Consider the following 15658-nt stretch of genomic DNA (forward strand, 5'->3'; position numbering starts at 1 on the left):
TATAAAGTAAAACATTTAGGCTTGTTCTTTACAAGGAAAAACAATATATGCAGGTAGATAGAGTAACCCAAACGTGATTTATTTCATTTCAAAATCCAACACGAGGGAACAATTGAAATTTCGATTTCCAAAGAAGGTGATAAAAGTTTGGCATCTTAGCATGACAATCTTTGAATGGATGTTTTCTTCTCAAGCTCGCAAAGCATCATGGGAGTTGGGTGTCATAGCTTCATGGCGACACAATTATTACTGGAATTGGCCACTTTGTTCCTTATTTACAGCTACATTTAAACCTCTTCAATACGGGGAACTCAGGAGAAGGTACTTTTCAAAATTTTCCTTCAAAGAATCGGATTTATCCTTGAAATTGTGGTCGTTTCCTTTGTTGTTAGCGAAACGAGCGTAACTCTGAAGAGTGCTTTCCCTGGAAATTACATCAAAACAAAAGTAAAAACGTTTATTTTTTAATCTGTCGAAATCAATGCATGTCTTTGAGAGAAGGAATCATGGCTGGGACCAACAAAGCACTCGAGCTGCAAATGCAAATGCGACAAAATGCAGAGGACTTGCAAAGCTTCATGAAAGACCTCGAAACCTGGGAGGCTGACATAAAGACCAAAGATGAACAGTTGAGGAGAGGAGACCAGGGGGATGTGAAGGTTTGTTCTAGATAAAAATCCCATGAAGTTTATACTGGCAGATGATAGTCGCAATTTATACAATTATTTTGCAGCCAAACCTCCCTCCAGTGCGTAACAAGGACTATAAGGCAAAAATGAGGGCGAAAAAGAAGATGAAGATGGCCAACGGTGATTGCAAAGTAGATGAGAAAAAAAGCAACCTGCCGTCCAGGATAAGATCAAATGATTATCAATCATGGGACAAGTTTGACGTGGTCAGTCATGTCTTGATTAGTGTTCAACCGGACATGTTTTTGACTCCCCTTGAGTTATTATTATGTTTGTTTTAATGCTAGGCCAAAGCTTTGGAGGAGGTTGGTAAGGAGGAAAGTCCCACTGAATCGGACTTTGAGGAAGTTGATCAGGAGAGAGCTTCTGCGGAGAAGGAAAAAGTAACAACATTAAGAATTGCTGAGAAAAAAAAAACAAGTTAATCCCCCCAGAATAACACAATTTTATTATTAGGGTAACAAACTTTTCAAAGAGGGCAAATACGACGATGCCGTCGAGTGTTACTCACGAGGAATGGCTGCAGACCAGTACAATCCTGTTTTTCCCACCAACCGAGCCACAGCTTTCATCCGCCTTAAAAAGTAAGCAAACACGTCGTTGAGTTTTAACGTTTTTATGGACATTTAATAGGGTTTAACTCTTTTTAGATACGCTGTGGCAGAGTCCGACTGCAACCTGGCCATCGCTTTGGACAGCAACTACTCCAAGGCGTATGCGCGACGTGGAGCAGCCCGCCTCGCGCTCAAGAACTACACAGCTGCTTTAGAAGGTGTGTGACTAATCTAGTAAAAATAATCACATTCATATGAAGATTCTGTAGAAGGAAGAATTGAAATTTTGATCAGATGTGACACACGTTTCTGAACAGATTATGAAATGGTTCTCAAGCTCGACCCGGGCAACTTTGAAGCACAAAATGAAGAAAAGAAAATCAGAGAAGTGAGTTGGATGTGTATAAATATACCATTTTTCTAATTCAGTGTTTTCAAGCCAAGCCACACTTAAAAAATAAATTTAAAAAAGCATGCGGCACATTGTATATCGGAAATGTTTACAAATTAATTGCCGGTAACAGCTACATGTTTTTATTTTTAAACCTAAGTTATGATGTTGCCTAATTTGTCAGTCTTAAGGTTTTATTATCTTTTGTTGTTTTTCATTGCTACACAGGTAATACAGGTTATTCATTTTGGTTAGTATGTTTATTGTAATTCAGGATGACATTATATTTTTTACTGGATTTTTATCTACATTTTTTTTCTAGAAAAAAAAATACTGAATAAGCAACGTTTTTCAGAGGAAAATTTATTTAAATATAGTCTAACTTTTCCTGTTATTTATTTATTTGAAATTAAGAAAATAACAATTATTAATAAATGCAAGATTTTTACCTTGTTTAATTTTTTAAATTATTTTTGGCTGGGCAATCTTTAACAGCTTCATAGAATAGATAGATATGTACCTGTACTACTTCATGAAGGAACAATAAGTATATATGTCAAAAATATATGTTGTGCCACCTACTGATGTGAATGAATGTTACGGTTACTTGGGTGATTACTAGAAGCAAGCAAAGGCATGTTTTTGTTTTCGTTTTTTACAAATCTAAAACTGGGAAATTTCCTGTAGCACACTTAAGTCTTACATCACACTAGTGTACCCCGCCACACTGCTTGAAAAACTGTTCTTAATAATTGGTGGCTTCAGCTCACCTTGGACTTAAATGAGCACAAGCACTATAGAAAACCGATGAAATCCAACCCGAGCTTACTTATTTTGTTTTGCAGATGCTTGGAATTGAGGAACCGAGTGAGGGGACACCACATCAAGTAGATACCGCAGAAGAACGGGAGAAACAAAGACTGACCCTGCAGCAGCAAAGACGACAGGAGGCAGTAGTACAAAAAGACAGAGTAGGTTCTTGAATTGAGCTTTATCAACTGGAAACAATGTTATTTTATTAACCTTAAGAACTTGCACGTATAGATCTGGTCAAAAATTGCTCATCTTGAACAAGCTGCGGTCAATCATCGACAATTCAATACATCCACTACACAGCATCATTTCCAAACAGATGAGCAGCTTCAGCGACACGGACAGACTGAGGGGATAATTTCTTCCTCATGCCATGAGGCTCTTTAACTCCACCCGGGGGAGTAAAAGCTCATGTAAAACCCCACCCCCACAATTGCATATTACCCTATTTTTATTACAGTTTGTATTTTCTGTAGCACTAGTTAAATACTCTATAGCAAAACGTTATTTTGGGTATTTTTGTATCCTATATCTTCATTTTATTATTTTATTTTTCAACACAAGGATACTGCTGGAAGTGTCAATTTCCCTTCGGGGATGAATAAAGTATCTATCTATATATCTTTCCAGGGTAACACTTACTTCAAAGAAGGCAAGTATGATGCGGCTGTGGAGTGCTATAGCCGAGGCATGGAAGCAGATGATATAAACGTGCTGTTGCCCGCCAACAGAGCAATGGCCTTCCTCAAGCTGGAGAGGTAAGAGCCGTCACATAATTTTGGATCTGGCGACGTAAAACTGTATCTCTGCCATGTCAGGTTCAAGGAGGCGGAGGAAGACTGCACTAAGGCGATTTCGTTGGATGACACCTACTCAAAGGCTTTCGCACGAAGAGCCACTGCCCGAGTGGCTTTGGGGAAGCTGGAAGAAGCAAGGAGGGGTAAAGTTACATCACGGTGATTTCACATCCCAAATAATACTTCTGTTACCTCTGATGTGCTCTAAAAATTTAGATTTTCAAGAAGTCTTGAAGCTGGACCCGGGGAACAAGCAGGCCCAGAGTGAACTTCAGAAACTCGTAATTGTAAGTTTACGCTTTATTATAGAAATTCACCAGTTTAAAAAAACAAAACAAGAATAGAATCCTTTTGCATGGATCTGTTATCAGGACGGTGTTTCCGACGGCCTTCTTCAAACATTCGACCGGTCTCAAAAAAGAACGGTGGAGCCTGTCGAAAAACCTTCTCATCTACGGTCCTCGGTGAGATAACTTTTCATGTGGTTTTATATAGAATGAAAAAAAACATTGCCTTTGCTGAATATAAATTAAGCAGCGTAATATACTCAAGGCATGAAAATCTCACATTTTGGGGAAATCTCTAGTTTTGAATTAAAAAAAGGTGATAGAGAATAGAAGAATAGAATAGAATATATCTTTATTTTCATTGTTACAAAATGGGTTGAACATACTGTGACAACGATATTGGACATGGCACTCCAGTTTCACATTTAACAGTGAGGATAAAAGAAAACAAAGAAGATAAAGGTTATAATTTACACAATATTTACACAAGAAATGTGGGCATGTAGGATGTTACTACAGTTTGGGTTTCGTATTAGTGCAATATGAGGTAGTGCAAAATTAGGCAACATTGTGCAAAGTGGGCATAGGCATGAATACAATTGTATTTGAGGTAGTGTGTTTGCGAGAATTTCTATGTGAATTGTGTAGATCCAAGGAGAAAATGTTTTAAGGGGGGTTTGTAGGGCTTATAAAACCAAAATTTTTCACACGCGAGACAGTAGAACTGCCAGATGTATCCACAGCTTTCTTGTTAGCTTGTTAAGGACAAACTAACTATAGAGAATACACAGTAACTGAGCCAAAAAAAACTTATCAATATTTTGTAGGGTTGTACACTGTGTCTTCTCTGCACATTTTTCATATTTTTAACCACAAACCCATTTTCATGCCTAGTACCCATTTTTCTTCCTTTCATGGAATCTGTAGCCAAAAAACAAATTCTTGAATATATATATATTTTAAAAAAATACTAGGTTCTTTAAGTCCAAGCAGTTGTTGAAACATACAAATAAGAAGCATACACATTGATATTTTTGGCGAAATAATTTTAATTTCTTCGGCAATTAAATGAAATGAAATGATCTGCATTTATATAGCGCTTTTCAAGTCAAGACTTCCCAAAGCGCTTTACATTGTGCTTCACATTTCTCAATAGCGGCCATGCAGCCATGTAAGGCGCTAAACTGCTTATTGGGGGTATTAGGGGTTCAGTGTCATACCCAAGGACACTTCGACATGTAACACGGACGAGCCGGGATTCGAACTGTGATCTCTTAATCTCAAGACGAGCGCTCTACCTCCTGAGATCAGACCTGTGCAGAAAATGAATTTGATTATTAGGTACTATTTGGAATTCAGTCATAAATAATTAAAAACTAGCAGACATAAGCACAAAACAAATTGTATCAGAAAATATTGAATTTTATTGATTAACATTTTATTTTTTATTTTTTTTATTTTTTATTTTTAAACTTTTTATTTCTCACACCAATACACTTGACACACTCATAAATAACAGAAGGAACAACAGAGAAGAAAAAATACTATTAATGGAAAAGAAGAATAAATGTTCATACAATACATCCATACAAAAAGAAATATATATATATATATGTATATATATATATATATATATATATATAAAATAAATAAATAAAAATATACACCAAAAAAAAAATACATAATAAATAGGGGGAGGTGTTTAGACATCAAGTAAAATTTGTGTGATAGGCTTATCAATCCCAATTTTTTAGTTATGTTATTCAACATCCTGGACCTCTTTGTATTTGTTCCATGTACTGAAGAATACTTGTCCACTTTGCCATTCTGTACAGTGTTAAAGTCACCTCCTATAAGTAACATTCCCTTCGCACAGTTGGTTATTACTTTAGCTAATACTTGAAAAAATGTCCCCTTTTCCTCAATTGGTGCATAAACATTCATTATTGATATTTCCCAACCGGCCATTGACCCTATAATCATTATATATCGCCCCAGATTGTCCTTCACTTCTTTTTCGACTTTAAACGCCACTCCTTTTCCAAGTAAAATTGCTATTCCCCTTCTTTTACCATAGGATGCGTAGAACACCTGGTTCACCCATTCTCTTTTTAGCTTCTTATGTTCAATCTCTGTGAAATGTGTCTCTTGTAATAAGGCTATTGAGCTCTGCAATGTCTTGAGTTGATTCAATATCTCCTTTCTCTTGATGGGGTGGTTTAGCCCATGTACATTATATGAAACAATATTTAGATTGCTCATGATTTGTATTGAGTCTCACTGATTTTTGAAGCATACAAAAACACTACATTAATTACTAACACCTCCATTGACAAAACAAACCACATAACTAACAAACATATTGACAAGCACACATAATTCCCCACCAAAAAGAAAAAAAAACACACCCAAAAAACAAAAACCCATGTCTTCCAAGAGTCCAATCAGAGAGTTGTGGCTACCCTCCTGGAAATATGCACTCAGTGCGTGAACAACTTTTGTACCGTCGTCCATAGTTATAACTAACTAAATATTTTAGCGTAGCTCTATGCCAATATATATATATATATATATATATATATATTATTGTTTTAATTTAAAGATAACAATTTTACTTGGTATTTTACTTACTTCTAACTTATTGAATTTTTAATAGAAAGGGCAGATATGGTCCTTACTCTTTCACCCCAAATCCGAATTTGGCTTTGTTTTGCTCCATGAGAGTTTGTAAGTCACCTTCTATGATGGGGGTGTTCCTTTGTCTTCCTCTCAATTCCGGTCACTGTGGTCCAAATGTTCTTTGACAACATTTTTTGCAGTGTCTCCGTGTTGTCCTCTTCCACTTCGATCCCCATTTCTTTTAGCAATGTTGCTGCCTCCATCAGTGTAGAGAATGTTCTTATTCCTGAGTCCAAAAACATCTTCAGCTGGGCGGGATATGGAGATTGTGCCTTTACGTTCTTTTCCTTTAACTTTTTGATAACGTCCCTTACTTGTTTCCTCTTTTTTTGGATTTCTGTGGTGTAATCTTGGTTGAAGTAAACAGTCTTGCCTTCGTACGTTGTCTTCCGCTTCCATGCTTCTTTCATTACGGATTCTTTCACTATGTAGTCGGTGAAACGTACGATAATTGCCCGTGGCAGTGCTTTACCTTGAGACTTGTTCACCAGTGAGCGGTGTGCCCTCTCAATGCGCAAATCCATCTGTCCTGTTGTCGGAATGTTCGATTTAATAAAGTTTGTTATGAAGCCGATTGTGTTGTTCCTCTCGGCACCCTCCGGAATGCCATGTATTCTAATGTTATTCCGTCGTGATCTCGACTCCAAGTCCTCACACTTTGTTGCTAGTTTGGCGGTTTGTTGGAGCAAGGAGACTGTGAATTGTTCTAGTCTTGACGTTTGCTCTTCCGTGTTAGCATGTATCTCCTCTATGCTTTCCACCCTCCGCTCCAGCAACACAGTGCGCTCCAGAAGCTCTTCGATGCTTTTTTCCAGTCTTGCCATAGCAATCTTGTTCTCACTGGCTGCTTCAGTGTGTTCTTGCCGTAATTTACGGATTTCATGGAGGATGGCAGTCACGTCCCTCGTCGACCGATGACATTCCTTCTGCTCCCTCGATCTTTTTCTCCTTAGCGCCCGTTTCCTCAACAAGTTTCCCCTTCTTGATCATGTTTTGTTGAAGAAGAGTCACAATTTGTACCCTTTCTGTCTTTCTCCAAGTAAGTATTACATTACTCTTTAGTGATTTTTGTCAGAGCTACTTTCCTTGCTGCCGTCTACCTCATTGCGCCACCGGAAGTCGATTAACATTTTAAAATGAATTATTTGAAAAATCTAAATACCATTTTATTGAGAAAATAAAACTTATACTGCAATGAAAACAAACAACATTGAAAAACCCGCGTTTATTGTGGTTAATTGGGACCAGAATCCACATGCGATATTTGAAAATCCGCAAATCAGAACACCCAACCCTATTTTTGACTTGCACTCTCCCAGCCCCTGCTCGCAACAATTGTCGACAAAGAATAATGGATCGTGGCCGCTTAGGTGATGTTTATTTTAGAAGGAACAGACGGAAAAAAGAGCCTCCATGCATGACGCAAATTTGCTCTCTCTACCATCGCTCTCAACAATAGTCGACCAGGAGTATTAAATTTTGGCCATAACCGTGCATTTCATTTTAGGCAAACGAGAGCTGGTCTCCGCTCACAGTAATCTGAGATTAGATATATCAGCTCCCACCACAGGAGCGTAGTTCATTCTAGGCAGAAATTTTATGGTTCACGAATCCCTTAACCGTATGGGTTATCGGGGCACCAATTAGGATGGACAACCTGCTCCACCTGTGACGTTCCCTGGCCCGTTTCGGGCCGTGGCAAAGTTCGCAACTTTTGTGTTAAAATTGGGTGACCACAATCACGAAACTATCAAAACGTTGACGTGGTTTTAGTCGGACGCATGTCTTCGCTCTACCCACAATCAATGTTCCCTCTAATTTTCCACGGGTCTGAGCGTTCACACAAAGTCGGTGAGCAGCACTTGAAACCAAAGTGAGCAACCATAATCCCAAGTGTGGCAAGATAATTAATTATCAAACATGTCCAAAACTTGACATAAGTTACATTTTGCTGAGTTTCCGGCAATGCAAAATTATTTTTCTCTTTTGAATGAATTGACTCATGTACTATTGCAAAGGTTGTACGGCCTACAAACGTCGTTTGTTCTTACAATTCTTTCACAAGATATCCATTTATTTTTATTTCCTGGTATATTTTGTCCCATAATATTAACATTTTTGGGGGCTTATTTAGTCTGTTGTAAGATACAGAACTGTGCTTAATCACATTTTTAGTGGAAGTACAATGTTGGCAACAAAATTCACTTGATATAATTGGAAATTATTTGAATGCAACACAAACTTTTTCTTCTTTTTTCCGTGTTTTTTTTTTCTACTTTTTTTCAAATTCCTTTAAAAAAATCTCATTGTGTTTATTTTTTCCGAGCTGTTACTTTTTTCTTTTTGTTCTCTATTTACCTTTTTCCTACATTTCTTTCTTTTCTTTTTTTCTGTCTTTTTTCTAAACTTCTTCTTTTTTCTCTTCCTTTTGTTTCTTTTTTTCTCAGCTTTTCACTACTTTTTCATTTTGGTATTTTTTTCTTTTTTGTTCTATTCCCCCCCCCTTCCTTTAAGTCATTTTGTGCATAATTTTACATAATATTTGGTCATGTTGGGAATAAAGAAGCAAAAACAACCCAAAGAGCCATGGTTCCTTTTAGTGAGCCCAGCCGAAGAAGCCGGTTCCCCGACAAACTCTACTAACTTTACTCAACTTCGTTCTCCTTCGACTCAACTTCAACATACCGCATTTAGGACACAGCGTCAGTGGAACCCGTGTATTTTTACCTTCATGCACTGTAACTTTGACTTGAGTCGCTTCTTAATTAATAGTTTTGAGCCCTCATTTTTGTGTGCTGGCTAGATTTAGAGCTTAGAGGGTACACTGCCCACAATACACATGCAACTTGGGACAGAAATGTTTACTTTGGACCATGCCTTGGAAGGTATCAATTTATTGAGAAGTGGCTGCCCGCCGAACGTTTTTCGCCATTGCTAAAGCTGTGCCAGGTTATGTGTACGAGTCACAGAGTATTGTTTGCAAGAAATATTTGTGTTTTTATGTTTTTTGTTTTGTTGTTGTTGACTTGTTAAATTTGATTTCAAAAGAAATTGAAAAGTCTTTAAAAGTTCTGATTTAACTTGCCTGTACAAATGATAATCACGGATGAAAAGAGAACAAATTTATTCACAAACAATGGAAAAAAAAGATTTTCTTGTTTGGCATTGAATGTCTTAACAATTTGTTTATTTTGATCGTTGAGCTTTGCACTTGAACCAACTCACCACAAACACCAAAAAGACACTCAAGTGGGAGCTAAGAATAAAAATTTGCTTGCTTCAATTGTTATACATCTTTTAAATATAAAAAATAAGTTTTAGCAGTGAACAGGCAATAACAGCAGATCAAACTACTAGCCTATGGCTACTAAAACTGAAAATATTCTGCACAAAATTGTAGTTTTACACCTTTACTGCCCTCTGGTGGCGAAAATGAGCATTTGATTTGTATTTATGCATTTAAAGAAAAATCATACCTTTTGATTAAAATACGATAGAGACTTGCTTATTTTGCTGTTATACTGTGACATTGGTGGAGAGCTAATTTAAATCATCCAACAAGCTGGATCCAGCCTGAGGGCCATATACTTGACCTATCTGATCTATGGGCTAGTTTTAGAAGACTAAGTTCTACTACTTGAGAGCAGGGACAGTAAATGAAGACCTGGACCAACTATTTCACTTTATTGAAAAAAATACATTAAAGAATAAAATAAAAGTCTACTAAGATAGAAACCAAAAGAACAAACATTTCCAAACTGCCGTTATAGAACCAGTTCAGCACATCAGTGTACACAATGCATACCCCGGTAATAAAGCAAACTGCCCAGAACCAAAATGGCTGTTCTCCCAGTCAGAGTTCATGGGTAATGAACAAACATGCGCCAGTGTCCTTTGATTCACAGGTTCAGATGGGTAATGTTTGTAGTTTATAGTGAAGTTGCCAGGGAAAGCTTGATTTATAGCAACGCTTGATATGAGTAGGTCGGAGGAGGAGTAACAGGCTCCAGCGCAGGGGTCTCCAACGTGATGCCCACAGGCACCAGAGTGCCCCATAAGGACAGCAGAGGTGCCCACGGACTTGTTCTAGAGTTTAGTACTTCCTACCAGACCATAGGCTCAGGTTTTTAGGAGGTAGACTAACAGAAGGGAACGTCCTTAGGCTCAATTTCTGTTTTTGTTTGATCGCGGTAAAATAAATGAAGCCACAAAATTCTAAGTAGTAATGGATTGCAGTATCTTAAATGACCACGTTTTTGTACCTGTTCAGAAACCAATGAGGAGAATCAACATCGAGGAGATCAGCGGTAAGATTACATTCCCTGAAGAGGCAAGGGACGGCCAGGACCAGTCTTTGCCGCCATCGCCATGCGCTAAGTTGATCAAGTGCCAGGACATGAAGCCCTACTCCGTGCTGACCTCACATCAGTTAGTTCAATCATTAACTCCTTAACATTTTTGATGAACAAATAAGTGTCTCTACAATGTCAACAGTCACTGAAACAAGCCATGTCACATATCATTGGAAAGCCTGAACTCAAGATTCAAGATCAGATGACCATTTAAAAATATACTCATTATAGAAACATCACGATCAGTCTGAAACATGATACCCGAAAACTATTAAAAACTCACCAGTTACGTCCCCTGGCTGTCATCCAATTTTTTGAATGGCTGCAAAAATAGCTTTGTTACATCCAGGACAATCCAGAGGATCCAACCATGTGAAGAACTTACTCCAAAACACCTGATAATGCCGACGTTAAAAAAAAAATCAGCCTAAAGACATGTTTACTTCGTTCGATGTTCCTTCTTTTAATCTGTTAATTACGCTCCAGAACTCCCATTAAAAATAAGCAGTAAATTATTCCCAATATGGTTGTTTGCCTCTGACCATTCGATTGACACCACTCTTGCCAATATCAGGCCTTTTTTCACATTCCACGGCGCGCATTAGCTTACATGGGCCTGTTTCTACATTTTCATTTTTTGCTCGCCCCCTACTTTTGTTTTTATACCCGTTTTCCTTTTTACTCTTTCTTATTTCTTCTTCTCAATACCTTTTAAAAACATTTTTTCCCTTCTTTTTGTCTTTGTGGAAGGCTTAGTAAAAATCTCAAGAAAACGGGTGCATTTTTCTCACGTTCAGATTCAGATATACTTTATTGTCATTCTTGTACACGTGTATACAGAACGAAATGTCGATACATCTGACCCGCACAGTTTCCTTGAATGTACAGATATAAATAAAATGTTGTATTCAGTTGGAGTATTGAAGTACTAATAATATACTAAATAATTATAGCTATGTATAGTATTATACAGTAGTGCAAAGAGTGCAAGAGGAGCAGCTAACCAGATGTGCAAAATGGGCAGTCAGGTAAACAAGTCACTATACAATAACACTGGAGTACGATAGTGCAGAGGAGAACAGATGTGCAAAGGAGTGGCTAGGTATAAGAGAACTGCCAGTAGTGCAAAAAAACAAAACAAACAGATGTACAGATTAGCAGCTGTGTAGGCTTACTGTGTGTGTGATTGACCATTTAACAGTCTAATGGCCAGGGGGACAAAGCTGTTGTAGAACCTGGTGGTCCTGCACCGCACACTGCAGTACCTCTTCCCCGAGGCTAGCAGAGTGAACAGTCCATGATGGGGGTGAGAGGGGTCCCTAATGACGTTCTTGGCTCGGGATAGGCAGCGCTTCTGGCCAATGTCCTGAATGGAGGGGAGAGAAGTCCCGATGATTTTCTCTGCTGTTCTCATCACCCTCCTCACACTACCCCAGTCGGAGGCGCTGCAGCCTCCACACCACACAGAGATCCAGCTGGTCAGGATGCTCTCTATGGTGCCCCTGTAGAATGTGATAAGGGTGGGTGGGGGCAGGTGGGCTCTCCTCACCCTCCGCAGAAAGTACAGGCGCTGCTGTGCCCTCTTTACCAGTGATGCAGTGGATTCGATAATGATCTCTTTAGTTTTGTCAACATTCACAAAACTTTCAGTCTCTGTTATTTGTAGTCTTCCTTTGACAAATTTTTGGTTGCCCTACGCATTACAGTGACATCTAGTAGACAAATAAAACTGTCCCTTTAAGAAAAGCAGTATGGTTTTATCAGTGCTGTTTTTGTGGAAAACCCCATTTGGCCCAACCTCAGTTGGACCCTAGATTCAGTGGCCCCCAATGTTTGAGATGATTTAGCACCTCCTAGTGTTAAAAAAAAACTGTTTATTTACCACAGTGCGCACTGTCTTATATGGGCCTGTTTGACAAAAGGGAGTTCGCTTCCTGTAGCTCAGAATATCTTCAGCCACTAGTAACCTATTCAAATGGTGATTGACAAATTCCCAACATTATTTTATGCCAGGGGTCTATACAAATAAGAGCTAAAAACAAACATGCGCAATGCAATTAGTGATCCATTTCTACGCACAAATTTTACGTCCGAGTGTGCACAATCATTTGTTGACTCTAAGATGAGAAATCAAACATTTAAAACTCGATTATCTCACCTGTTTTCCAGCCAAGATGCCCATGTGACACTCACCTGCAGGCATTTAATTGCAAATGAGAAATTCAGGCAAGAAAAAAACCCTTCTATTTCTGTGTGTTCCGACTCACATTACTCATTTTTAGTATAATTTGCAGTGATTATTTTAGTTTGGGACAAAACATCAGTGTTACCTTTCCAAAGAGACAAACAACTGTCCATATTCTCCAATTGGTCCTAGAACAGGATTTAATTTACTTTGTGTATGTCTTGGATTGGGATTATAGGCGAATTTAGCAGGAATAGTAAGGGGTGAATTCATTTAATCATTAAGACCTGATGACCTAAAAAACACGAATTTCCATGTTTCGCCACGACAGAACTTCTGTGAGCGTGCAAGCCACACACGAACATCTGAAGGACAACGTCCCTCCGACTGAACTATCACACAAAGCCCCCTCCATTAATCTTCCGCCTCCCCCCTGCAAAAGTTTCCAGTTAGAGGCAGACCTGCGCACGATTGGAAAGCAGCCAGAATTGGTTTACAGATATCTTAAGGTGAGATTGAGTCTACAGAACACAACTCAAAGCCAACATTTACAAATGCTTGGGGTGTGTTTTTCTTTTTCTTAGCAAATCAAGCCAGAGGCGTACGCACACATTTTCCAGAATTCCCTTGAACCTCACATTCTCAGTCAGATCCTGCAGACTCTAAGGGATTTCTACATTCAGTGAGTACCTTTTTGCACAAACTTGCATCATTTTACTTGCAAATGTCCATGTCGGGCTGCTAGTTATTTTGTGTCCCTCTTTCAAAGTTTTCTCCCATTCGTCGTCTTTTATCACTACATTAGCTTCTTGTTACCATTTTTCCTTAACCACCATCTCATCATTGCTGAGATCCATTCACAGAGCTTTATACAATTTTGCCATAACCCCCTTGGTTAATAGTCCTTTTGAGTATGATATTAATAATTCTTAACTTTATTTGGCTCCTTACACATTTTCCCCCATTCATCATGTTTCTGGAGATAATGCAACTGGACATATTTAATTCAGACTGCAAATCTTTTTATTCATACATTTGATAAATTTTTTTTGATAAGCTACACATCAAGCAGAGGGTAGCAGTCCACCATTTTTCATGAAAATTGCAATTTTCTTTCTGCGTTGGTGGTGTCTTTAAGGGATATTGTGTATTATTTAGAGAAGGTCTCAAACTCACAGCCCAGGGGCCAACTGTGGCCTCCAGGATGATAGTTTGAGGCCCCCCATCTTAATATGAAAGTTGAAGGGACAGTGTTTAATATTTGCCCACCAGATGCCGCTGTATTCCGTCGTGACACCGAAAATGAGTGCTAAAAGCACAATAGAAGAAATTGATCCAATCAGAATACAGAGACTCAAGGTAGCCAAAACACACCTTACTACCTTTGAAAACGAGAGAAATATAATTTAAAATAGGGAAAGAAAGAAAAAGATAAGAGAAAAAAAAAAAAACAACACAAACAACTCAAAACAAAAGGAAAAGATAAAAAGGAAAAATTGATAGATACTTTATTCATCCCCGTAGGGAAATTCACACTTACAGCTGTCTCCTTTGTTGTTTATTAATAGATTAACATGATGCCCTCGGGGTGCTTTGTTCTAGTTTAGACACAGCGAAGTGGATGACGTCGCGCTAGTCCAAAAGTTCGACGTCCCTACAGCAGATGTAAATCTTTGTGCCCAGGAATACACCACCTCGTGTTAGCTAGTCCACCTCCTCTCCGCTTCCCACAGGCTTTGTCTAACAGCGCTGAGGCCGGATTGCTCCGGGTAGCTACACGTTAGCTTCCGGGATGCTAGACCTGAGCCACGTTTCCGTAAAACACAGCTCTGCACTCCCTGTGCGCTTTGAGGTTTTCACCAGCACAGCTAGTTCGTCGGTCTTATTTGGTAGACAGTTCACATTTACCATGATTACGGACGGTACCGAAGACTTATAACGCCACTATCCACTTAGCTAGCTCCAGCTCTCCATCCACGATAGGGCCCCCTCATCACGCCGGCACAATAATTTTTCAGGGCAAGGAGTTGATTCCTCGAATAAACACATTTTTGTGCATTAAAACCCATAACGATAGGATCGAAAGTAATCCAAAGTGTAGTTTTCAAATGGGACGAAAACACCGAAGATAGAAGCAGACACTTAAAACAATAAATTTACAAAAAGTGCGAAGTAACGCGGAGCTGCTGGAAAGGTGCGGCGCGACTTTGATCTATGATGAAAGGAAAAGAGGGAAAATTGCATTTTTTGGCCTTATTTCTGTTTAATTTATTTTTTTTCTTCTCGTTTTTCTTTTTCTTTACCTACTTTTCCCCAACTTTGCTTTTCATTCTCGCTTTCCTTATTTTCTTACCTTCCAGGGGCCAATTGCAGCCCCCAGGATGATAATTTGATGCCCCCACCTTAATATAAACGTTTGTGTTATTTGCCCACAAAATGTAACTGTAGTCAGTCGTGCCACCAAAAAGGTGCTAAAAGCTTAATAGAAAAAGATAAAATTCGGAGACTCAAAGTTACCAAAACATACCTTGTTACTTTTGAAAAGAAGAAAAATAAGTACAGAAAAAAGAAAAGAAAAAAGAAATACAAAATAGAAGAAAAAAAGGACCGAAAAAGAAGAGAGTAATTTAAAAAAATACACTAAAAGTAAAACTCAAAAGGAAAAATGAAAAAAGTAAAAATGAAAAGAGAAAAAGATGTGAAAAGAGAGAAAATTGCATTTTTTTTCAGTTTCATTTTTGTCCTTTTCTTTTTAGTTCATTTATTTTCTTTCCTTTTTTATTTTTCTACAGATTCCTTTTTTGCTCCCCTGCTTCTTTTGTTTTTATTCCTGTTTTCCTTTTTTCTGTCTTTTCCTTATTCTGATAACATGAAGTTTTGGATGTAATTGAAACATCCCAGGCTATGTATT

The 15658-nt window shown here is 38.3% G+C and overlaps 1 protein-coding gene across 7 annotated transcripts in view; it reads left to right on the forward strand.

Annotated features, from left to right (window-relative positions):
- The window catches only part of rpap3 (RNA polymerase II associated protein 3), a 28114-nt gene that overhangs the window by 805 nt on the left and 11651 nt on the right, over positions 1-15658 (forward strand). For 2 of the 7 annotated variants that reach the window (XM_088348635.1, XM_088348629.1), the window contains 14 exons: positions 502-659; positions 734-895; positions 977-1072; positions 1146-1273; positions 1340-1461; positions 1561-1631; positions 2480-2605; positions 3078-3205; positions 3266-3387; positions 3461-3531; positions 3616-3708; positions 10481-10638; positions 13079-13256; positions 13332-13429. In XM_088348635.1, coding sequence (XP_088204761.1) covers positions 507-659; positions 734-895; positions 977-1072; positions 1146-1273; positions 1340-1461; positions 1561-1631; positions 2480-2605; positions 3078-3205; positions 3266-3387; positions 3461-3531; positions 3616-3708; positions 10481-10638; positions 13079-13256; positions 13332-13429 — 1706 coding nt within the window. In that variant the 5' untranslated portion in view covers positions 502-506. Of the gene's footprint in view, positions 1-163; positions 660-733; positions 896-976; positions 1073-1145; positions 1274-1339; positions 1462-1560; positions 1632-2479; positions 2606-3077; positions 3206-3265; positions 3388-3460; positions 3532-3615; positions 3709-10480; positions 10639-13078; positions 13257-13331; positions 13430-15658 lie in introns of those variants that run through there. The other 5 variants (XM_088348634.1, XM_088348633.1, XM_088348628.1 and 2 more) reach the window with 5 other exon arrangements.

This window comes from Urocampus carinirostris, chromosome 11, assembly GCF_059441175.1.
Source record: "Urocampus carinirostris isolate Australia breed hairy pipefish chromosome 11, RoL_Ucar_1.0, whole genome shotgun sequence".
Classification (NCBI taxonomy): domain Eukaryota; kingdom Metazoa; phylum Chordata; class Actinopteri; order Syngnathiformes; family Syngnathidae; genus Urocampus; species Urocampus carinirostris.